The 25,166-nt window shown below is 43.0% G+C and overlaps 1 protein-coding gene across 4 annotated transcripts in view; it reads left to right on the top strand.

Moving 5' to 3' along the window:
- The window catches only part of CCSER2 (coiled-coil serine rich protein 2), a 213,732-nt gene that overhangs the window by 149,038 nt on the left and 39,528 nt on the right, over nt 1-25,166 (top strand). For all 4 annotated transcript variants that reach the window (XM_073596718.1, XM_073596719.1, XM_073596716.1 and 1 more), the window contains exons 9-10: nt 5,134-5,220; nt 17,242-17,340. In XM_073596718.1, the coding sequence (XP_073452819.1) occupies nt 5,134-5,220; nt 17,242-17,340 (186 nt within the window). The remainder of the gene's footprint in view (nt 1-5,133; nt 5,221-17,241; nt 17,341-25,166) is intronic.

Raw genomic sequence — 25,166 nt, forward strand, 5'->3', positions numbered from 1 at the left:
GTATTTTGCTAAAATGTTATTGATCTAAAAATATTTTTAGATAATCTTTATGCACAGTAAGTGTGTTTGTATACACATATCTTTTGAGCACTTCACGTTGCAACAATATTTTACAAGTAGAAGTGGGTTACAGAAACCACATTTTCATCAGCTTTTTTGGAAGGATTCATGATTTGTCAGGTGGAAATACAGTATCTCACAAACGTGAGTATACCCACATACTTGCAAAACTTTTATTGTATCTTTTCATGTGACAACACTGAAGAAATTACCGTTTGCTACAATGTAAAGTACAGGCATACCCCACTTTTAGGTACACAATGGGGTTTATTTACTAAAGCTAGAAAGTGCAAAATCAGGCTCATTTCTGCATAGAAACCAATGAGCTTCCAGGTTTTATTACCAAAGCTTAAAGCGGAGGTTTGCTAAAAAAAAAAAAAAATATTAAAAGCCAGCAGCTACAAATACTGCAGCTGCTGACTTTTAATATATGGACACTTACCTGTCCAGGGAGCCCACGGTGTCGGCAGCCGAAGCCGATCTGTCCTTCGGCTCTCGGCTGCTGCCACCGCCATCCTCGGTAAGGGAATAAGGAAGTGAAGCCGTGCGGCTTCACTTCCTGGTTCCCTACTGCGCATGTGCGAGTCACGCTGCGCATCCTCTCAGGTCCCTGCTGTATTCTGTGTCTCACAGAATACAGCGGGGGGAGGACGGGGTAGGCAGCGGAAGTGGCGTAGGTCACTGCGGTGATCTATGCCAGGAAGTGGGAGCAAATACTGTATTAGACAGGTATCTGCTCCCCCCCCCCCCCCCCGAAAGGTGCCAAATGTGAAAAAAAAAGTGGAAGTTCCATTTTTGGGTGGAACTCCACTTTAATTGAACAAGCTGGGGTTAGAAGCTCATTGGTTTCTATGCAGAAGTGAGCCTGATTTTGCACTTTCTAGCTTTAGTAAATAAACCCCATTGTGTACTTAAAAGTGGGGTATGCCTGTAGTGAGGGTACAGTTTGCATAACAGTGTAAATTTGCTGTCCCCCTCAAAAATAACTCAACACACAGCCATTAATGTCTAAACCGCTGGCAACAAAAGTGAGTACACCCCTAAGTGAAAATGTCCAAATTGAGCCCAAAGTGTCAATAATTTGTGTGGCTTCCATTATTTTCCAGAACTGCCTTAACCCTCTTGGGCATGGAGTTCACCAGAGCTTCACAGGTTGCCACTGGAGTCCTTTTCCACTCCTCCATGACGACATCATGCAGCTGGTGGATGTTGGAGAACTTGCGCTCCTCCAACTTCCATTTGAGGATGCCCCTCAGATGCTCAATAGGGTTTACATCTGGAGACATGCTTGGCCATTCCATCACCTTCACCCTCAGCTTCTCTAGCAAGGCAGTGGTCATCTTGGAGGTGTGTTTGGAGTCGTCATCATGTTGGAACACTACCCTGCGACCCAGTCTCCAAAGGGAGGGGATCATGCTCTGCTTCAGTATGTCACAATACATGTTGACATTCATGGTTCCCTCAATGAACTGTATCTCCCCAGTGCCTGCAGCATTCATGCAGCCCCAGACCATGACACTCCCACCACCATGCTTGATTGTAGGCAAGACATACTTGTCTTTGTACACATGGTTGTCTCACCTGGTTGCCGCCACACATGCTTGACACCATCTGACCCAAATCATTTCATTTTGGTCTCATCAGACCACAGGACATGGTTCCAGTAATCCATGTCCTTAGTTTATCTTCAGCAAACTGTTTGCGGGCTTTCTTGTGCATCATCTTTAAAAGAGGTTTCCTTCTGGGACGATAGCCATGCAGACTAATTTGATGCAATGTGCGGCGTATGGAGCACTAACAGGCTGACCCCGCACCCCTTCAACCTCTGCAGCAATGCTGGCAGCACTCATACGTCTATTTCCCAAAGACAACCTTTGGATATGATGCTGAGCACGTGCACTCAACTTCTTTGGTTGACCATGGCGAGGCCTCTTCTGCATGGAACCTGTACCATGAGGTGCTATGTTGAACTTCCAGTGACCCGTATGAGAGAGTGAGAGCAAAAATACCAAATAATTTAACACACCTGCTCCCCATTCACACCTGCGACCTTGTAACACTAACGAGTCACATGACATCGGGGATGGAAAATGGCTAATTGGGCCCAATTTTCACTTAGGGGTGTACTCACTTTTGTTACCAGCGGTTTAGACATTAATGGCTGTGTGTTGAGTTATTTTGGGGGGACAGCAAATTTATACTGTTATTCAAGCTATACACTCACTACTTTACATTGTAGCATAGTGTAATTTCTTCAGTGTTGTCACATGAAAAGATGTAGTAAAATATTTACAAAAATGTGAGGGGTGTACTCACTTTTGTGAGATATTGTATATATAATTTTATGGTAATATAATAGTACCTCACTTTACTAATGCACAAAACTATTAATAGTGTGATCCACACTTAAAGGGGCAGCAGTTATATGTTAACCAATTATAGGTTGGCGCCTTCTTCATTTTGATCATTTAATCCAGTGGCACCTGCCTGATCAAACACTGAGTTGCTACCTGGACAAGATGATCCTTGGCTTTCTCATCTTCTTCACGGCATCCGGTACTGCTGTCTTCAGTTGTGGCAGTTAGAGGGTTGAATCAAACTATTTAACACTGGCAAAGAGGGTGGAGTCAGGGGCGGAGCCAATTGGGGGGGGGGGGGGAAATAACATTTCCTCTAGGGTGTCGAAAATCCTTGCACTGGCCCTGACTACACGTGCACTGCTTATTGAACTTGTAGTCCATTGAGGACTACAAGTCTGTCTGCCGCAGTGGAAGATGGGACTTTGTAGTTGATTCATTCACAGATTCCTGTGAATGAATGACACAGCTGTGTGGGGGGAAAAGCCGCACTAAATTTAAATGGGACAATGGCTCTGGGGGAGGAGTGATCTGGCTTAAGTGCTAGTTGGTGGATTTATGGTGTGGGAAAGCTTTGTTAAAACTACCCTTCATGACGCACTCGCTTTTTGAAAGCTGCAGTCTGTAATATGTCCCTGTGGTGCTGTCAAGGCACTTGGTGAACTGTGTTAGCAGCAGAGCGATTTACAGGTCCAGGGTCTGATCTACACTATATTACCAAAAGTATTGGGACACCTTCCTTTACATGAACTTTAATGGCCTCCCAGTCTTGGTCTGTAGGGTTCAATATTGAGTTGGCCCACCCTTTGCAGCTATAACGGCTTCAACTCTTCTGGGAAGGCTGTCCACAAGGCTTATGAGTGTGTCTATGGGAATGTTTGACCATTCTTCCAGAAGCACATTTGTGAAGTCAGGCACTGATGTGGACTACTAGAATGCCTGGCTTGCAGTCTCCACTCTAATTCATCCCAAATGTGTTCTATCGAGTTAGGACTCTGTGCAGGCCATTTAAGTTCCTCCACCCCAAACTCGCGCATCCAAGGCTTTTATGGACCTTGCTTTGTGCACTGGTCCAAATCATTTGGTGGAGGGGGGGATTATGGTGTGGGGTTGTTTCAGGGGTTGGGCTTGGCCCCTTAGTTCCAGTGAAGGGAACCCTTAAGGCGTCAGCATACCAAGACATTTTGGACAATTTCATGATCCCAGCTTTGTGGGAACAGTTTGGGGATGGCCCCTTCCTGTTCCAACATGACTGCGCACCAGTGCACAAAGCAAAGTCCACAAAGACATGGATGAGCGAGTTTGGGGTGGAGGAACTTAACTGGCCTGCACAGAGTCCTGACTTCAACCTGATAGAACACCTTTGGGATGAATAAGTGCGTAGACTGCGAGCCAGGCCTTCTCGTACAACATCAGTGCCTGACCTCACAAATGCACTTCTGGAAGAATGGCTAAACATTCCTATAGACACACTGCTAAACCTTGTGGACAGCCATCCCTGAAGAGTTGAACCTGTCAAAGCTGCAAAGGGTGGGCCAACTCAATATTGAACCCTACTGACTAAGACTGGGATGCCATTAAAGCTAATCTGTGCTTAAAGGCAGGCATCCCAATACTTTATACAATACAATACCAGAGCAGGGATCTCCAAACTTTCTAAATAAAGGACCAGTTTACTGTCCTTTAGACTCTAGGGGGTCAGATTGTGGCCATTGGAAGTAGAAAAGGTCCTGATGTCACTGGGAAAAACAATGGCCCATTGTTGGTGATGGTGGGAGGAATTGTGCCCCATCGTTGGTGTCAGTGGACCTCATTGTTTGTATCGGTGGATGAAATAGTACCCCAAGGGCCGGATAAAAGCAAGCAAAGGGCTGCATCTGGCCCCCTGGCCACAATTTGGAGACATCTGAACTAGAGGGTAGATTCAAAGGCAATGGCTTCCTGTCGGCTGACTCTGGATCACAGGAGTACATTAATAAATGTACTCTTGTAACACAAACATGAATTCTAGCCAGAAAATGTTTGATTATACTCCCCTTTTAATTATTTTGTGCTTTAACTTGCAGTTGTTGGTGCCAGGGTCTTTCTAATGCTCAGCATGTGGCATAATAATAACCAAGCAGTTATTTTGTAAAGAATCATTTTATCTTTTATGCGATCTTCCAAAACCTTTGATTAAAAAAAAGCAAGGTTCTTCATATCCATGCTATTTTTGTGTTCATAGGTATGCAAAATGGTATGTGGGTAACCATAACCAAATGAGATGGTACACATTTGGCTGGAGGAAAACAGTATTTCATGTGGCATGTGTAAAACCATCACTATTGCACATGAGCTCTTGCTGTACAAGCAAGTCGACTTGTAATGGCCAACATTCTTATTTATACAGTTTTGCAAATATGCATATTTTATTACAAAATCTAACAGATCTTGTATATGATTGAAGTAAATGCACATAATCTTAACACTACAGTACATTTCTGTAGTTCAAAAAGGAGATTTTTGTTTAATGATTTTTAAATTATTAAATTATGTTTTCGTTATATCCAATTGATTCCACATAATCTAAGCAATCAAATGTTTTCTCACTAGGAACATCTTAGAAACCTATATACAGTATGTGCATGTATAGAAAATGTTTAGATGGTGGAAGGGTCTGTTTTCAACACTGTATTGTTTTAAACATTTTATTCCTATTGTTTCCTTGTCGGCTCAGACTGAAGACCTGCTGACTGAGATCCAACAACTAAAAGAGGAATCTAGGAAAAAGGATGAGATGATAAAACAATTACAGGAACAACTGGTGAGCAGCCATGTCATGGTTCAATCATTTGTGTTTCTTTTATCTTTGCTTTACTTTGCTCTAGCCTAATTGCATGATCTATTTTAAGGCTGAACTTTAGGTGAAACTTTAGAGTGAAAACTACCAAATCATATAGTTATGTGTTTACTGAAAATCTATTGTGAATGTGCTGCAGTGACCAAGTGCTTATAAGGAACATGCTGATTGGGAAAAAGAGAGTGACGGTAAAATGAGCTCATTAGTCTGCTGCTTCCCTTTCACTGTCCTGTTACAGGGTGGGGGCATGGGCAAGACCTAGTTATATTACTTTACTGCAGTAGCGAAGAATACAGCTAGCCATAGATGGATCTTCTTTTTTCTTTTTCTTTTTTTTTTTTATCAGTCACCGGGACTGATAAAAAAAAAAGGATGGCTTCTCCCATCCACACGTTTGTGCCGGCTAGAAGAATTCTCCTTACTGTGCTATTGTATTCTAACAGCGGAACTCCTCTCAACTGATCATAGATGAATCAAAATTTGGCTGGTCCTTTGCTGAACCTGCAGATTTTTGATCCATCTATGGCCAGCTTCACGTCTCCAGTCTGGCTGTGCGGTCTTAGTCAGCTTTGCAGATTTTGGGAATGAGTGTACAGAAACACAAATCCTTTGGTAGTAAAACCGCTCTTATTATGTCACAATTTTGAAACGTTGTGGCTGTACAGGACTCCGTCCACATTGCCACATAATTTATTCAGTTTCCTGCGCATGCATAGACTAGAAGTACCATCATCTATTGCTGCTGATGGCGTGTAATTCTCAATGAACTGTGAGGGCGCTGGTGAATGTTCTCATAGTTCATTGATGATCCTGCTTTAAAGTAACTTCCTACCTGTATCGGAGGTACAAGCAGACCGGATCGGTGGTGTGACACACCGCATCTTTGATCTAGGTAAAGAGCCTATGACGTAGGCTCTTTACCATGTGATCAGCTGTGTCTAATCACAGCTGATCACATGGTAACAAGGAAATGCCGTTTATCGGCTTTTCCTCTACTCGCGCTGACAAGGCGCAGGTAGAGGAGAGCCGATCGCCGGCTCTCCTGACGGGGGGTCTGCGCTGACAATCAGCGCATTGATTATTAGTGCAGACCCATCGAGGATGCCCATTAGGGATGCCAATCGGTGCCTATCAGTGCTGCATATAAGTGCCTCAACATCTGTGCCTGTCAGTGCAGTCTCATCAGTGCTCATCAGTGAAGGAGAAAACTTGCTTATTTACACAGTTTTATAACAAAAAACAAAGAACGTTTTTTCTTTCTCGAACATCACGGGACACAGAGCCACAGTAATTACTGATGGGTTATATAGGTATCACTGGTGATTGGACACTGGCACACCCTATCAGGAAGTTCAACCCCCTATATAATCCCTCCCCCTTGCAGGGATACCTCAGTTTTTACGCCAGTGTCTTAGGTGATGGACGTGTAAAGATGTCCTGTGCTGAGCTCCAAAGGGAATATCCTAAGATCCTATACTGGGGCAAGCCAGGCGAACCGGATCCATTCAAAGTGTCTTTTCATGGCCGAATTGAATGGTACCCGGGCCTCGTGTCCGAAGAAACGAGGTTTTACCCGTAATGCTTCTCTTTTTAGAGAGCTCGACCCCGCAGATCAGAAAATGGCTTTAAACTTCCTAATTTCTGGGGAGGTGCTTTATGGTCCCAGAACTGTTGGATCCCCCTACTGATGGGGGCCCCAGTCTCTGACGGTTTTTTCAAACGGAGCCCACCGTGAGAGGTGAAGATTGGGTCTGTGTAAACAGCACCCTGCGGCTGGATAAGGTAAGAGGAGATTCCACAGAATTTTTGAGTTCTAGTGGCTTTTCTCTTTTAAGGTAAATGCATGCTATGCCTATTGTGACCACCGGGGGCTTCCAAGAGCACAAACCTACACATGCTGACTGTCTCAGGTGTTCAGTGCTGATTATGTCCCAGCATCTCAAAGCAGGCTGCAAGCAGGTAAGGTGGAAAGGGGGATTTCTCATGTTTGAATGTTCCCCCCAGGCTAGAGAGGGGCCACAGGGGTCTAGAAAGTGGTTATACCACCCGAGCTCTGCGGCCTAATGGCCACCATCTCTGAAGATAGCCGTTCAGGCAGATCTTGTTACCAGCCTCCCTCCCCCCCCCCATCCCCAGCCTTTTCTCCAGAAGCATGACAGGAGAGTCGGCAGTGCGGGAAGCGCTCGTTTTTTTCAAAACTCGAGGGGGGGGGGCGGTAGAGGAGGGGGCGGGATGTCAGCACAGAGTGTTTAGACTCCCACTCAGGCCAGCTGCAGGCTATTAAAGGCACTCTGTACAGGTGCACTCAGCCTTCTGAGAGACACAGAGCTGACGGTCGCATGTAAGGTGGGACACAGGCATTCTCCTAGGCAGCATTTACTGAAGTAACACCAGACTGAGCATTGGGTAGCAAGGCTTTTAGCCAGACTACATCGCTCAGCGGGCAGTGTTCATTTGTATACCTCACACCTTGTTGCTTTGCACTATGGGTAGAAGAGGTTCAAGCACCCCAGGAACCAGAGACACTAGGGGATCTCGTTCAGGTTCTGAGGGCCCCCTGTCGGCAGCATCCTCCCCCCCTAAAGATGGGCCAGGGACGGCTAGCCAGGGAGAGCCATCGGGGTCAGGGGCTACACCTGCTTCTGGCACTTCAGCCCCTGTATATATTACACAAGAGGTTTTTTCCTCAACCATTAATGGTCTAGAGGAAAGATTAATGGCCGTGATTACGTCTTCACTCAGTGGAAGAAAACGCACTAGGCTTTCCTCTGTTCCCCAAGACCCTCAGACAGAGGAGTTCTGGGATAAAGGAGATGAATCCCTTTCAGAGGATCGGGATGGGATGGATGATTCCTCTTCGGAGGATTCAGGTGGAGAGGGACCTTCTGCGACTTCCCAAGAGGAGAAAGTCTTAGTGCAGATCCTCACTGGATTGGTCCGCTCCACATTTAAGTTGCCCATACCTGAAACTGCTAAAGAATCCTCTTCTGCTTTGGGGTCACAGAAACCTTTCCAGGCAGCACATGCTTTTCCTGTTCATACTTTACTTGAAAAGCTTATTTATTCTGAGTGGGATCACCCAAACGTTTTTTTCCGCCGAGAAAGTTTTCAACACTTTATCCGATGGAAGAAAAGTTTATTAAAATGTGGGGAATACCGGCTATTGATGCCGCCATTTCCTCCGTAAATAATAGCCTGACTTGTCCTGTAGACAATGCTCAGATGCTCAGGGATCCTGTAGATAAAAGGATGGAATCCCTATTGAAGGATGTTTTCTCCTTAGCAGGATCAGTGGCCCAACCTGCAGTAGCAGAGATTGGAGTCTGTCAATACTTAAGAGACCATGTTAAGCAGGTCATCAAAGTATTACCTGAACAGCAGGCCCAGGGGTTTGCTAACCTTCCAGCGGCCTTATGCTTTGTGGTTGACACCATGAGAGATTCTATCGTGCAAACCTCCCGTCTTTCACTGGGGTTGGTGCATATACGTAGAATCCTATGGTTGAAAAATTGGTCAGCTGAAGCACCATGTAAGAAGCTACTGGCTGGGTTTCCATTTCGTGGTGCAAGGTTGTTTGGAGAGGACTTGGATAACTATATCAGGAGAATCTCTTGTGGGAAAAGCACTCTCTTACCTGTCAAGAAGAAGAGTAAGCGTCCCTCTCTCAAACGGACTCTTTCTCCAGCGCCGGGGGCTTCAACCTCCAGGCAGTCTCGACGGCCGCCTCCATCGGGGTCCAGAGACAAGAGTCAACCCCAGGGACAAAAGAAGTCCTGGGGAAAGAAGCCTACTAGGCAAAACACTAAGACCTCTGCATGAGGGGGCGCCCCCGCTCACTCGAGTGGGGGGAAGACTGCGACAGTTCTCAGAGCTCTGGCACGAGGACTTCCAGGACAGATGGGTAGTCTCCACGGTAACCTTAGGGTACAAGCTGGAGTTTCAGGAATTCCCTTCTCCTCGGTTCCTCAGATCAAATGTTCCCAGAGACCCAGAGAAGAAGCAGTCGCTCCTTCTAGCGTTAGAGCGACTTTTGTCGCAGGAGGTCATTATGATAGTTCCCGCAAAGGACCAGGGATTGGGCTTCTATTCCAACCTTTTTACGGTCCAAAAGCCAAATGGGGATGTCAGGCCCATTTTGGACTTAAGGGATCTGAACCGATTCCTAAGGATTCAATCCTTCCGCATGGAATCAATTCGAACAGTAGTTCCCACCCTGCAGGGAGGAGAATTTCTGGCATCAATAGACATCAGAGATGCATATCTGCATGTGCCCATTTTCCCTGCTCATCAGAAGTTTCTGCGCTTCGAGGTAGGAGGGCGCCATTTCCAGTTTGTGGCTCCGCCTTTTCGGGATAGCCACTGCACCTCGAGTGTTCACAAAGATCTTGGCTCCTCCTCTGGCCAGATTAAGGGCTCAGGGTATAGCTGTCATAGCATACCTAGACGACCTGCTCTTGATAGACCGGTCGGTTGCCTCTTTGAATGGAAACTTGAGGACCACGGTCAGGTATCTAGAACACCTGGGTTGGATCCTCAACTTAGAAAAGTCTTTCCTAAAACCAGTAAGAAGACTGGAGTATTTAGGTCTGATTATAGATACAAGCCAGGAGAAAATATTTCTACCCCAGGCAAAGATCACTGCTTTGAGAGAGCTGATTCTGACAGTGAGGACCAAGAAGGGTCCCTCAGTCCGCCTTTGTATGAGGCTGCTAGGGAAGATGGTGTCTTCATTCGAAGCAGTTCCCTATGCTCAGTTTCACTCAAGAATGCTGCAACACAGTATTCTGTTGACCTGGAACAAGAAGGTTCAGGCATTAGACTTTCCGATGCACCTGTCGCATGCGGTGCATCAGAGCCTCAATTGGTGGCTCATACCCGAAAACCTGCAGAAGGGGAAATCCTTTCTACCGGTTACCTGGACGGTGGTAACAACAGATGCCAGTCTGTCAGGTTAGGGAGCAGTTCTGGAGACAGGCTGCGGTCCAAGGGGTATGGTCCAAGACAGAGAGGACCTTACCCATCAACATTCTGGAGATCCGGGCGATACATCTAGCTCTAAAAGCCTGGACTATCAGGCTACAGGGTTGTCCAGTCAGGATCCAGTCCGACAATGCTACAGCAGTGGCTTATGTCAATCATCAGGGAGGCACCCGGAGCCCAGCTGCTCAAAAAGAGGTGAACCAGATCTTAGTCTGGGCAGAGATGCATGTGCCATGCATATCGGCAGTTTTCATCCCGGGAATAGAGAATTGGCAGACGGACTATCTAAGTCGCCAGCAGTTACTTCCAGGGGAATGGTCTCTGCATCCCGACGTCTTTTGGGCCATATGCCAAAGATGGGGGGTTCCAGATGTAGATCTCTTTGCATCCCGATTCAACAAAAAGATAGACAGATTTGTGGCAAGGACAAAAGATCCTCTTGCATGCGGGACGGATGCGTTGGTGATTCCGTGGCATCGGTTCTCACTGATTTACGCATTCCCGCCTATTCTGCTACTAACACGACTCCTTCGCAGGATCAGGCAGGAAAGGAAGTCGGTACTTCTGGTGGCCCCCGCTTGGCCCAGAAGGACTTGGTATGCAGAAATAGTAAGGATGACGGTGGGTTCCCCGTGGACCCTACCGGTACGCCCAGACCTGTTATCTCAAGGTCCAGTGTTCCATCCTGCCTTACTGCCTGTCATATCTACCTTGATTAATGCAAGGAAGCCAGCTTCCAGGATGATTTATCATAGAGTCTGGAAGGCTTATATAACCTGGTGTGAATCCAGAGGTTGGCATCCCAGGAAATATGTCATAGGTAGAATCCTTGATTTTCTACAGATGGGATTAGAGATGAAACTGGCCTTGAGTACCCTCAAGGGCCAGGTCTCTGCTTTATCAGTATTATTTCAGCGGCCACTTGCTTCGCATTCTTTGGTCCGAAACTTTATGCAGGGGGTGATGCGTCTTAATCCTCCGGTTAAGGCGCCCCTAAACCCCTGGGACTTGAATTTGGTCCTGGCTGTGTTACAGAAACAGCCTTTTGAACCAATAAGTCAGATTCCTTTGGTCTTGTTGACAAGGAAATTAATTTTTCTGGTGGCCATCTCTTCTGCTAGAAGAGTATCAGAATTAGCAGCTATTTCCTATAAGGAGCCTTTTTTGATTATACACAAGGATAGAGTGATACTACGCCCTCATCCTAGTTTTTTACCGAAGGTGGTTTCTGATTTTCATTTAAACCAAGACATTGTTCTACCTTCCTTTTTTTCCAGATCCCTGTTCTCCGGAAGAGAGATCTCTACATTCGTTGGATGTAGTAAGAGCAGTTAAGGCCTATCTAGGGGCAACTACTCAGATCCGCAAGACGGATGTTTTGTTTGTGCTGCCAGAGGGTCCCAATAGAGGACAGGCAGCGTCAAAAGCTACCATTTCTACATGGATTCGACAGTTGATCATTCAAGCTTACGGTTTGAAACAGAAGATTCCTCCGTTTCAGATCAGGGCACATTCCACAAGGGCTATTGGTGCTTCTTGGGCAGTGCATCACCGGGCCTCTATGGCTCAAATCTGCAAGGCCGCAACCTGGTCTTCAGTTCATACATTCACCAGATTCTATCAGGTGGATGTGAGAAGGCATGAGGCTATCGCCTTTGGGCATAGTGTGCTGCAGGCAGCGGTACAGGGTCCTCAGGTCTGATTGCACCCTACTTGGTCGTGGTCCCCCCCCCTCAGGTAGCATTGCTCTGGGACATCCCATCAGTAATTACTGTGGCTCTGTGTCCCGTGATGTTCGAGAAAGAAAATAGGATTTTTTAAAACAGCTTACCTGTAAAATCCTTTTCTTTCGAAGGACATCACGGGACACAGAGGTCCCGCCCCTCTTCTAATACACTATATTGCTTGGCTACAAAACTGAGGTATCCCTGCAAGGGGGAGGGATTATATAGGGGGTTGAACTTCCTGATAGGGTGTGCCAGTGTCCAATCACCAGTGATACCTATATAACCCATCAGTAATTACTGTGGCTCTGTGTCCCGTGATGTCCTTCGAAAGAAAAGGATTTTACAGGTAAGCTGTTTTAAAAAATCCTATTTTTTCAAAATTTTTTGTCCTTTATTTTTTGCGCTACAAAAAAAAAATTTAAAATTCCAGTGTTGATAAAATACCACCAAAAGAAAGCTCTATTTGTGGAAAAAAAAGATAAACATTTTATTTAGGTACAGTGTTGCATGACCGCGCAATTGTCATTCAAAATGCGACAGCGCTGAAACCTAAAATATGTTCTGGGAAGGAGGGGGGTAGTGCCCTATAGTGAAGTGGTTAATTGGCTCATGTAATTAATGTTTAACTAAAAGCAAAAGTTTTTTTCTTCTAGACTACTTTCACGCGTGCAACGAGGGGGGGGGGGGGGGGCGGGTTGGGGCGTGCGTTGGCAGTAAAGCGCCGCTAATTTTAGCGGGAAAGCACTCAGGCAATCACACTGGGGCTGCAGGGGAGGCATTTTTCAGGCGTTGTTTTTAGCCAAAAAAAGGCATGAAAAATGCCCCAGTGTGAAAAGGGGTCTTGGATTTGGGTAGAGTGGTGATGTGTTAGAACCACTGTCAGGTTGTTTTTGTGGTCTGTGTCCTCCTTTAGGAAGATGACTTTCTCTGATTGTCTTGATCTCGAGAGTAAATCCAAAATCTTCCAATCAGAAAACCTGTTTTTGTAAAAAACAAAACAAAAAAAAACCTTTTGTGCTGCTACCCTGTGAAATAATTAATAAGAAAATTCCTGCAGCTACCCACACCCCTATGGCAATCTCAATTGTGCACACAAAAATGAATACAAATCAAAAAGGTGTAGCACTATTTTTCATGAGCTTGATTTTTTTTTGGTAATAAACTGTCCATGTAAAACATTCTCTTGTGTCTCCTTTATTAACACTCTATTGTGAATATGTGCTCTTACAATGCATTATCACAATAGAGTGTTATTAAAAGACTTTGTTTTACATTTTCATATTCTGAAAAATAATGGAGTAGTGATAGCGCTACACCTTTTTGATGTGCATTAATTACCTGTTTTTGTCGAAAGCATTCCATACACTAGTACATTTTTTAACCAATTTTCATGCAAAAAAAATCTTAACGTTACAATCAATAATGCTGATCAAAAGCAAAAGTTTTGCTTGCTTTTAACATTCGACTTTAGTATAAAAGGAGTTTCCTAAATTGAAACCGCTACACTGTTAGACATTTGTTTGAGCAAAGTTTTCCATCCTGCTCCTTCAAATTTTCTCATCACTACGGTCAAAAACGAATGTCGATTCAACCTCACTAACCATTAGTAAATTGAACGAATGTTCACCAAATTCTACTAGTGTATGGCCATGCTAGGTAGCTTGAGATGATGAGTCTACAGGACAAGAAAGTGGAGGAAAATTTCCCTAACGAGACACAAATAGCAAAGGAAAAATACCTCATATTTATCCCTCCTCAACTCTGGCCAATGTGATGGAGTATATTTAGATTTTTCTCTTCTTAAAGCACACCATTCTTTTTCTGAAATTAATGTAAAAATTTGTATTTGTCAGATGTCATTGACTGGGTGTCTTATTTTTTAATGCTGTGAGAATTTCTAAATGTGATATTTTGATTAAAAAAAAGTCCCCTTTGAAGGCTGAGTGTCTAGAATCCCTTTGTTTTCCTTAATAAATTATGCAACTCTACAAGAATTACCAGCGATTTGCGAGCTCAATGAGTGATTACATGGGAGCAGCCATGTTTAGCTGTGGGTAGTTGTCAGGCCCCCTTTCGATGGGGCTTCCACCCCCAGCTAATCTAGAACTCCCACTGGGTCTCCCACGTGTAATCGCTAACAGCTCCATTCACAAGTATGAATGCGACTCAATAGTGCTCCAATGCAGCGTTCTTGATTTGTCTACCACTCTTAACTGCAGTTCTTCCTTAAGCTGGCCATACAGTGAGGGGAAAAAAGGTTTTGATCCCCTACTGATTTTTTATGTTTACCCACTGACAAAGAAATGATCAGTCTATCATGTTAATGGTAGGTTTATTTTAATAGTGAGAAACAGAATAAAAGCAAAAATATTCAGAAAAACGCATTTCAAAAAAGTTATTAAATTGATTTGCATTTTAATGAGTGAAAGAAGTATTTGATCCCCTATCAATCAGCAAGATTTATGGCTCCCAGGTGTCTTCTGTAATGGTAACAAGCTGAAATTTGGTGCACTCTATTAAAAGGAGTGCTCCTAATCTCAGCTTGTTGTATAAAAGACAACTGTCCACAGAAGCAATCAATCAGATTCCAATCTGTCCACCATGGCCAAGACCAAAGAGCTGTCCAAGGATGTCAGGGACAAGATTGTAGACCTACACAAGGCTGGAATGGGCTACAAGACCATTGCCAAGCAGCTTGCTGAGAGGGTGACAACAGTTGGTACGATTATTCGCAAATGGAAGGAACACAAAACTGTCAATCTCCCCAGATCTGGGGCTCCATGCAAGATCTCGCCTTGTGGAGTTTCAATGATCATGAGAACGGTGAGAAAACAGCCCAGAACTACATGGGAGAATCTTGTCAATGCTCTCAGGGCAGCTGGGACCATAGTCACCAAGAAAACAATTGGTAACACGCTCTGCCACGGAGGACTGAAATCTGCCAGTGCCTGGAAGATCCCCCTGCTCAAGAAAGCACATGTACAGTCCCGTCTGAAGCTTGCTAATGAACCTCTAAATGATTCAGAGGAGAACTGGGTGAAAGTGACCAAAATCGAGCTCTTTGGCGTCAACTCTCCGTGTTTGGAGGAGGAATGCTGCCTATGACCCCAAGAACACCATCCCCACCATCAAACATGGAGGTGGAAACATTATGCTTTGGGGGTGTTTTTCTATTACGGTAATAGGACAACTTCATTGCTTCAAAGGGACGATGGATAGGACCATGTACCGTCAAATCTTGGGTAAGAAACTGTTTCCTCTTCCCCTTTCCCTATCCCACCCTACCCCCTCCACCCAGCTCCCTCCCCCTTCCTCACCACCCCCCCCTTATATTCCCCCGCACCTCTTCCCCCCTTTCTCTCCTGTCACTATACCCTCAATTTCTTCTAATTTCTATCCTTAAGTAATATAGAAAATAGAGGACTGGTGCAATGGGAACCAGTACTGGAAGTTATCACATATACATTTCGACCCTACAGTTCAACTTGCTATTGCCATATAAGTGTCAATATATGGGTTCAGATTAAGCTGGATGTAGATTTGTTTGAATAAGAGTTTTGTAAGAATTTATGTTACGATATTATACCATATGTATGTTCAAACGAATATATATATTTATGTATCTTTGGGCCCATGTGGGCCGTGTTCTTGAACTAAATAAACAATTTAAAAAAAAAAAAAGAAACTGTTTCCCTCAGCCAAGGCATTGAAAATGGGTCGTGGGTGGGTATTAAAGCATGATAATGACCCAAAACACACGACAACAAAGGAGTGGCTCAAGAAGAAGCACTTAAGGGTCCTGGAGTGACCTAGCCAGTCTCCAGAAACATCTGATCTCTGTGATTGCCAACACGGGTTTTGCCACCAAGTACTAAGTCATGTTTTGCGAGGGGTCACTAACTTTTTTGAAATGCGTTTTTCTGGATTTTTTTGTTGTTGTTCTGTCTCTCGTTAAAATAAACCTACCATCAAAATTATAGACTGATCATTTCTTTGTCAGTGGACAAACGTACAAAATCAGCAGGGGATCAAATATGTTTTTCCCTCACTGTACATGGACTGAAATCTGGCCAGCTTAGCAGGGACCAGCTGAATTTCAGTCCATAATTATCTACAAGGTGGTCTACCGATCAACAGCTGTACAACGGCCCTGTTGGATTTTTGCCACTCGATCGGCGCTACTGGCTATCCGTGTATTCTGACAGCAGAGAAGCCCCCTTTTGTCACGAAAGCTTAGCTTGGTGGGGAGGATTCCCTCATCCACATCTGGTGGGTGGATGGGGGAATCTAATCCGTTTTATTTTTCTAGAACCAAAAAGCGTCTTGCGATGGGTTTGTAAGGCAGGATTGCTTGCACAGTACACATGTAAAAGTAGCCCCAGCATATTAAAAGGTTAAGTCAAGTGTCCCAGTAGGTTAAAAACGGTCTGCAGCTTGTAAATCTGTGGCTTAGGCTGGCCATACACAGTTTAACTCTCTTTTTTATTTTTGTAATGTGGGGCATACTTTGTTGTGGAAATGCATATATGTGAATTGTTTTACCCAGTCCTAATATTTATGTTCAGTTTTTACATGCCTGCCTTAAGCAAGCCATGGTGTAGATGGGGGGAATCCCTCCCGCTGTGCTGTTATGTTTTGCTGGTATGGGGGCCCTGCCCAGCTCATGAAAGCACATGTACAGTCCCGTCTGAAGCTTGCTAATGAACCTCTAATGAACACAATGGTTACTGCTAGGCGGCTATAGCTGCCGGCAGTATTCACGTGTAAAAAATCAGACAGGCTGGTTTTACCCAAGTCGATCTATGGATCATCTTGGATGCAACCAGCCTGCCTATAGTGGGTTTGAATCTCGGCCAGTCTCTGCTTTACTGGCTGAGATTCGATCCATCTATGGCTGGCTTTACTATGTAGCTAGCAGTGTGACCACTTGATACACTATAGAAATGCTGCATCCTCTTGGGTCACCTGCTTGCTTTTTGGACTATGAACGAGCACTGTCTTGTCTTCCCTGTGTTAGCTAAACCTATCCCCCACCAGTTCTTACTATATGAAATCAAGTTGGATTGGCAGCATTGTGTGATGAGATGGAACCTGATCAGATCACAGTGCTTGGCCTTCCATTCTGGTTTCTGATGTGCAGTGGATTGTGGGAAAGTGATATTCAGATAGATTTCAGATACTTGAACTGTTTTAGAATGCTTTTATAGTGAATAGATTTCTATTTTTTTTTTTTTGCTTGACACATTTTGATTATTGGCATCCTGTGTCAATTTTGCAGAAAATAGGATGTAAATGCCAGAAAGAAATCCAAGAGTCCAAGGTGGAGAAGTCAAAGCAGCACGAGAAGTTTACTCAGACCAGCTGGAGAAGGAGTTCAGTGAGTATTGTGTGAGAGTGGGAGAAATGCTTGGATATATGCTACTATATCAAGTCAGTTTGAAGGTCATAATCCTCCCAATGCTAAAAACACAGATTTTTTATAAATATTGTTCCTTACTGAAATGGACTTTACTTTGTTTGAGAACAGTTCATTTTATAGGCAATACTTGCTACTTCTGCATCAGCTCTCCAAGTCAATGGGTATGAGAGAACCCTCCCTAGAAATTTCTCCAGTAGACACCCTTGTGTCAGTATGAATTAAATAAAAAATATCATTAAAAAGATTAATAATAAAGGGGATTACATTTGTTTTCCCTTTATTATTGTTCTTAAGTCTATTTTGTCTAACAAATGGAGTCCCTCTCTTGCTAGACAGAAGACCTGTTCTGTAGGTGATAGTTGGTACCAGTTCTGCTTGTATCTGTTAGAGGAATGTAAGGAGATCCATCCATGTTATTTCAAAAAGGCAATTGAAGCAGTGTTTATATTAATCCCTACCTCCTGGGTGCCCTTTAACTGGGTGCTAACGCTGTGAGGTGGAGCTGTCAGAGCAGGCAGACTATAAGGAGCCCATTCCACTGACTTCCAATAGCAATCTGTTACCAGATGTTGTCAGTGACAGCTCAGTCAGTGCTTTCACAGAAGCTCTGAGCCCCATGGACACATATGTACGGCGTCTGGGTTTTGGGGACCCCCCACTGTGCTGCCAAACATTGTGTAGTTGGCAAGAGGTTAAAAAAATGTATAGTGTTTGTCATTACATTTTGAAATCAAGGTTTTACCTATAGACAAGGGTCATTTTTTTTCAATTTACAAGTTCTTCTTCCTGCATTGCAGTGCTACGCAAAGACTGCTTTACTACTAGTGTACAAAGTATACAAACAGTAAATTTCGCCTGGTTTTATCAGAATTCAATCTGTGGATGGGCCTGTTGGCACACTCCCACCTGATATCCTTTAATCTGGAAATTAAAGAAGCTGGGCAGAATGTTGTCGTCCAAACAATGGCTGCATTCGAGCACATACAGCCACAATTTAGGTACTCTGACATCTGTGGGTTGTTTGAATAAAATAGCTGGCAGAAGAGATTCTGTATAGCGTGGATAGGGGATTCCGCTCGCATGGCTGAAATCTTCCTGTATTGCCAGTTTAAATCTGTGGGTCAATTGCACTTGTGTGGCTTGTCTGGACAATTTTTATTAGATGGATAATATAATTACACTAAGCCACTGCAAACATATTCTAGTGGCTAATCAACCAATCTTTATATTTAAAATAATAACATAAAAGTGAAAGCTGTTTTAAAATTCATCAAAAAAATTCCTGAAAGTAAACACTGCAAAAAAAAAAAAAAAAACCTCAAATCTGAACTAATTGCAACTACGTTATACATTCCTTTTATGATTATGAAAGAAATTGTGTATTTCTTCTAACCGAACACCTTTTTTATCAATTTTAACTCAGAGGTAGGCAACCAGTAGCCCTCCAGCTGTTGTGGAACTACATTTCCCAAGAGGCAGTACAAGGCTGGCAGTTACAATTACTCCCAGAGGCATGATGGGACTTGCAGTTCTGCAACAGCTGAAGGGCCCCAGGTTGCCTACCCCTGTTCTAAATTCTGTTGAAACTAAGCAGTGTTTAACATGCTGCAACCGTAGAGTCCCTTTTGCCAGTTGTTCTATTTAATAACATTTACCATGTGTTCTACCATTTGTGTTTTTGCCGACCATATTCATTAACCAGTCATTCTTTATTCCCACATAACATGCATAGACTACTGGTTCACAGCAGCTCGTACGCTTTCATCTTTTGCTGGCTGAATAAGCTCCCTAATTCCGCTTAAAATATCTTTTTTTTTTTTTTTTTTCTGGCAACATAGTGAAACTTCTCAATAAAGGCAAACCTGTGTGCTTGGCAAACATGGTTAACTGGCTAAACTACAGTATAGTAATGCAGACACCTCCATCTATCTGCATTATTCATTGTCCATGTTTTGCATTATTGTCCCAGGTGTTTAATGTCCAAGTTCATTTTAAAGTAAGCATGCATATAGGGACCTGAATATGGCTGTTTTTTTTTTTTCATCGTGGACCTACAGGTACACTTTAAGTTCAATTGCTACCTATACAGCCTACAACAATTGCACATAAAGTATTTGATAAAGACATCCAGTTTAGAGCGGGTTAAGCCAACTATAGACGGTTGGAATCTTGGCTGGTTCAGTGGGAACCGGCTGAGATTCGAACCATGTATGAGAAGGCTGAATGTATCCGAGTTGATCGATCTGCCGACTCTTGCATGCGATTATTGCTAGCGGCTGTTATAGCGGCTGGCAGTAATCACTGTGTTCTCCTGGCGTGGACCTCTTTCTCCACCCACCTGCTGGGAGAACACAATGGCTGCGCGGGAGGGATTCCCCTGTAAACACTGTGTTGATGGGGGAAGTGACCCGTGGTTGCAGGAAAGAATTTCACTCAGTCAATGCCGGCCTTAGGTAGTGAAGACAAGTGTGCAACTGAGTGTGATAAAGTTAATTTTGTTTACCCTGATTGCTGTAGTGTTTTGAGTTTTATCATGGGCTGCATATGAAAATGTAGAACTTTACAGGTTTACAAATTTTTTTGGTATTGCAAACTGGATTGTGCAAAGTGCAGTAATACATAGCAACTAATCATGAATCATCTTTGTTGTTCTGATGAGTTTGAGGAGAGTTAGAGCTGAGCGTTGTTCTAAGGCTGGGCATAGACGACTCTTCTGCCGTTTAGGGTCAAAATGATTTCTCCATCCACACTCGCAGAGGGGATGAAGTAATCTCCATTATATTCAGTCAGCCACTGCTGCCTGAATACAATTGTGCTGCCAAAATGTGACTGCATCTGAAAGGATATATTCACTATTCGGATGATAATTTTCCACCTGTCTCATTCAAGTTTTAAATCAGCTTTTGTTGAAAAAAATCGACACTCTGTAAAATTTTTAAGCAGTCTATGACCTGCTTAAAATAGTTGTGTGCATTCTCAGCTGCAGGCTAGATTAGTGTGATTGTTGATTCACTAGGAGGATCACAGCCATAGAATTGCTGGATGGGTGCTACTGGGTTAAATTAAAATACTGTAAATTTTAAGATCACCTACCAAGCTATCGCTCACAAATTTTAAATGTCACTGAAATATTAAAAAAAAGATTCTTCTAATATATACAGTTCAAATACACACACACACACACACACTCAATCAGGTCTGTTCATAATTATTTATTAAATTCCAACTTTTCTTTTAGAAAATCAATAATAAAAAATAAAAATCTACTACTGCATCAAATAGTTAAAGGGGTTGTAAACCATTGTTTAAAAAATAAAATAAAAAATAACAAACATGTCATACTTATCTCCACTGTGCAGTTCGTTTTGCACAGATCGGCCCCGATCCACCTATTTTGGGGTCCCCCGACGGCGCTGGTAGCTCCTCCCCGCAACGGGTGTCCACGCGCTCCCAAGTCCTGCTTCTGTGTGTATTCACGCAGAAAGCGGGACTCTGCCCTGGCACCAGCGTCATTGGATTTGATTGACAGCAGCGGGAGCCAATGGCTGCGCTGCTATCAATCTACCCAATCAAGAGCCGAGACAACGGACAGAGAGGTAGAGCGCATCTCATGCATGTGAACGAACGGGCTCAGGTGAATAAAACGAGGGAGGGGGCTGGTCAATGTCAGTTTTTTTCACCTTAATGCATAGGATGCATTAAGGTGAAATACACGAGGGTTTACAACCCCTTTTAAGATCATTCTCCTATTATCTCTTAGGCCTCTTGCACACAAAAGCATCTACTTTTTTCAGACGTTTTTTTTTTTTTCTATGTATTGGTGCATATTTTCGCGCATATGCATATTTCACGCAAACTTATTCTCGCGTACTTGTTCTGCAGATGGTCATTTGCGTGCATTAGGCGTAAATTGCTGACCCAAAATGACGATTTTTCTATTTTATTTTTACGCGCCTGTATGCATGCCTACATTACAATTAACGGGCTGTATTTTAGCTCAGTTAAAAAAAAAAAAAAAAAAAAAGCTGTACTGGGCTTTTTCAAGCTGCAGTGTGCAAGAGGCCTTATCTTTAAGTATCCCATTCAACATTCCAGGAGCACAAACCAAACCCATTACTGATAGAATACTAGCATGATTCCACAAATATTATACTGTATGTGTTGACATATTAAATTCAAGGGGTTCAATGAGAATGCTCATAACATTTATAATACTAAATGGGTAATTCAAGATGCTGACAGCTTCCAACAATTGCAATACCATTTTTGTATAGTAGTAGTCATAATTTTTGTGTGTTTTTTTTTTTTTTTTAATTTGCAAATTTAGTTAAAACAAGTTCACAGATAGCATGCACCCATTAAAATATTCATTGTGGCTGGTGAAATATGTTCAAATTGTTTCTGGTAGTCATATTGTATGTAAAGTGGCCTTCAGTCACGTTTGTATGTTCTTGTTGCTTTACCATAGCTTAGCTGAACTGTGCCTAGCTCTGCACATGCTGGGAACATACTTCACTTATTGCATTAATCATGAACAGTCCTATATACACAGCACAAAAAACTCTCATTGACACAAATTGACCCTTTCAGCTTTTTCTTGGATTTTAAGTCACCCAGTCAGGACAGAGCTCTAGAGGAAAGCACCCGTGAGCACACACGGTTAGGTTGATATTAATATACTAGTTCTTGAGCCAGGTTTTGTTTTGAATGTGCATTTAACTTCTGAATGACTTAGAAAATGAACTTTCTATTTGTTAACTTTTCTGCTCCTAATACATGACTAGCTTGTTAACAATTATAGGCACTTGAATGAATCCTGGAATTAACTGTACATCTCCTATGCGTTTTTCATGTGCTAACGTCTTAATACCAACATTTTATTTTCATATTAAAAGGGAATCTATAGTCTTACACATGCATATAAATGTGATAAGCTTACAGCATGAGTTAATGCGGCAAATGGATGCGTCATGGTATAGTTCGGAATTGTGTATGTACATTGTAGCCATATATACAGTGGATATAAAAAGTCTACACACCCATGTTAAATTGTCAGGTTTCTGTGCTGTGAAAAGATGAGACAAAGATAAATCAGAAGGTGGAGGGAAGTAAAAATGAAAAAAGTGGTTGCATAAGTGTGCACACCCTCTTTTATAACTGGGGATGTAGCTGGGTTCAGAATTAGGCAATCACATTCAAAATCATGTTACATAGGAGTCAGTACACACCTGCCATCATTTTAAGTGCCTCTAATTAACCCCAAATAAAGCTCAGCTGTTCTAGTAGGTCTTTCCTGACATTTTCTTAGTCGCATCCTACAACAAAAGCCATGGTCCTCAGAGAGCTTCCAAAGCATCAGTGGGATCTCATTGTTAAAAGGTATCAGTCAGGAGAAGGTTACAAAATAATTTCCAAGGCATTAGAAATACGAGGGAACACAGTGAAGGCGGTCATCATCAAGTGGAGAAAATATGGCACTACAGTGACATTACCAAGAACTGGACATCCCTCCAAAATTGATGAAAAGGCGATAAAAAAACTGGTCAGGAAGGCTGCCAAGAGGACTACAGCAATATTAAATCGGAGTTCCAGCCAAAAGTGTAACTTTCGCTTATTTGATTCCTCCCCCTGATGCCACATTTAGAACCTCTTCGGGGGGGGGAGTGGGTACCTGTTTTTTACAAGTACCCTGTACCCTGTCCCCACTTCGGAAGACCGGGCCACGGCAAATATTTTCAGCAGCTCAGCCCCCTCCTCCCTCCCCTTCTGCCAGGCCAGTGAGAGAACGCAGCGCGCTTCGCACATGCACAGTAGGGACTCGGCCGTGAAGCTGAAAAGGCTACACTGCCGGATTCCCTTAACCGCAATGGTGGCAGCAGCACCCGACCAGCCGATGTAAACATTGGTTGCAGTGCAGACATCGGTGGACTCCAGGACAGGTAAGTGTCCTAATGTTAACAGTCAACAGCTACAGTATGTGTAGCTGCTGACTTTAATTATTTTTAAAGGGATGGGTGGAACTGCTTTAAAGGAGCTGTAAGAATATCTGGCAAGTACTGGCTGTGTGGTACATGTGACAACAATCTCCCGTAATCTTCATATGTCTGGGCTATGGGGTAGAGTGGCAAGACTGAAGCGTTTTCTTATGAAGAAAAACACCCAAGCCCGGCTAAATTTTGCAAAAAGACATCTGAAGTCTCCCAAAAGCATGTGGGAAAATGTGTTATGGTCTGATGAAACCAAGGTTGAACTTTTTAGCCATACTTCTAAAAGATATGTTTGGCGCATAAACAACATTGCACATCACCAAAAGAACACCATACCCACCGTGAATCATGGTGGCGGCAGCATCATGCTTTGGGGCTGTTTTTCTTCAGCTGGAACAGGGGCCTTAGCCAAGGTAGATGGAATTATGAACCGTTCCAAATACCAGTCAATATTGGCACAAAACCTGCAGGCTTCTAGAAAGCTGAACATGAAGAGGAACTTCATCTTTCAGCATGACAACGACCCAAAGCATACATCCAAATCAACAAAGGAATGGCTTCACCAGAAGAAGATTAAAGTTTTGTAATGGCCCAGCCAGAGCCCAAGCCTAAATCCGATTAAAAATCTGTGGTGTAAACTCTAGAGGGCTGTGCACAGGAGATGCCCTCACAATCTGACAGATTTGAAGTGTTTTCGCAAAGAAGAGTGGACAAATATTGCCAAGTGAAGATGTGCCATGCTGATAGACTCGTACCCTAAAAGACTAATTGCTGTAATAAAGTCAAAAGGTGCTTCAACAAAGTATTCATTTTAAGGGTGTGCACACTTATGCAACCTCCACCTAAAAGATTTCAGTTTGTTGTTCAACTGAGTTGTACAGTTTATGGGTCCCCTTAAAATGTGAAAAAAGTTCTGAAATTATTATTTATTTATTTTTTTTACATCACAGAAACCTGACATTTTAACAGGGGTGTGTATATATCCACTGTATATATAGATATACATTACATCTGCAAGCCACATTTCCTGTCTATTACTGCTCTACAATGATTGTAATTATCCTTTTACTCTTCCTCTAATACACGTATATCAGTCTGTACTGAATGATTGCTTGAAGACATTGGAGCCATGTGGCTTATCTTTTTATCACAGCAGTTGTTAAGGAATGGACCAATACACTGCCAGATTTACAGAAAACTTCTAGAGGGAGACTACAGATCTCTCTATGAAATTCAGCCATTGAGACATGGAACATCAAACGTCTGACACTGTGAAGCCGCATCAAAAATTTCAATAAAATATTGCAAAGTGTATAGTAACCAATCAGGGTCTATGGTTTGCTAGTGTGGCTTCAAGGAAATGGATTTCGATTGGTTGCTATGGGTTACTGCACTTTGCTTATTACACCCATTGAATACATTGTATAACCCTATATTTTCCCTTTAAAGAGGCTTTACATCATAACTTAAGTTATTCATCCCTGCACTAACATTGCCATGTATCCTCTGTCATTCATATTTTCTACATTCCAGATGTTAATCCTGCACAATGTGGTTGTCTCCATTGTTGTCACTTTGGGTTGATCTGATTATGATCTTTTATTCTGATACTTGTATTTTTTTATTTCTGCATAGAGTTTCTGGTATATATGTGTGTTATTATTTGACTGGTAAAGGTATTACATAGCATTTGTTACATTAACAGTTCTTGTATTACCAAATGATTAGTTTGAACCAACATGTTTTATTGGAGGACTTTGTCTCATCTGAGGAAATGTTACACTAAGGGAATTCCTC

Source organism: Aquarana catesbeiana, linkage group LG08 (assembly GCF_042186555.1).
Source record: "Aquarana catesbeiana isolate 2022-GZ linkage group LG08, ASM4218655v1, whole genome shotgun sequence".
Taxonomy (NCBI): domain Eukaryota; kingdom Metazoa; phylum Chordata; class Amphibia; order Anura; family Ranidae; genus Aquarana; species Aquarana catesbeiana.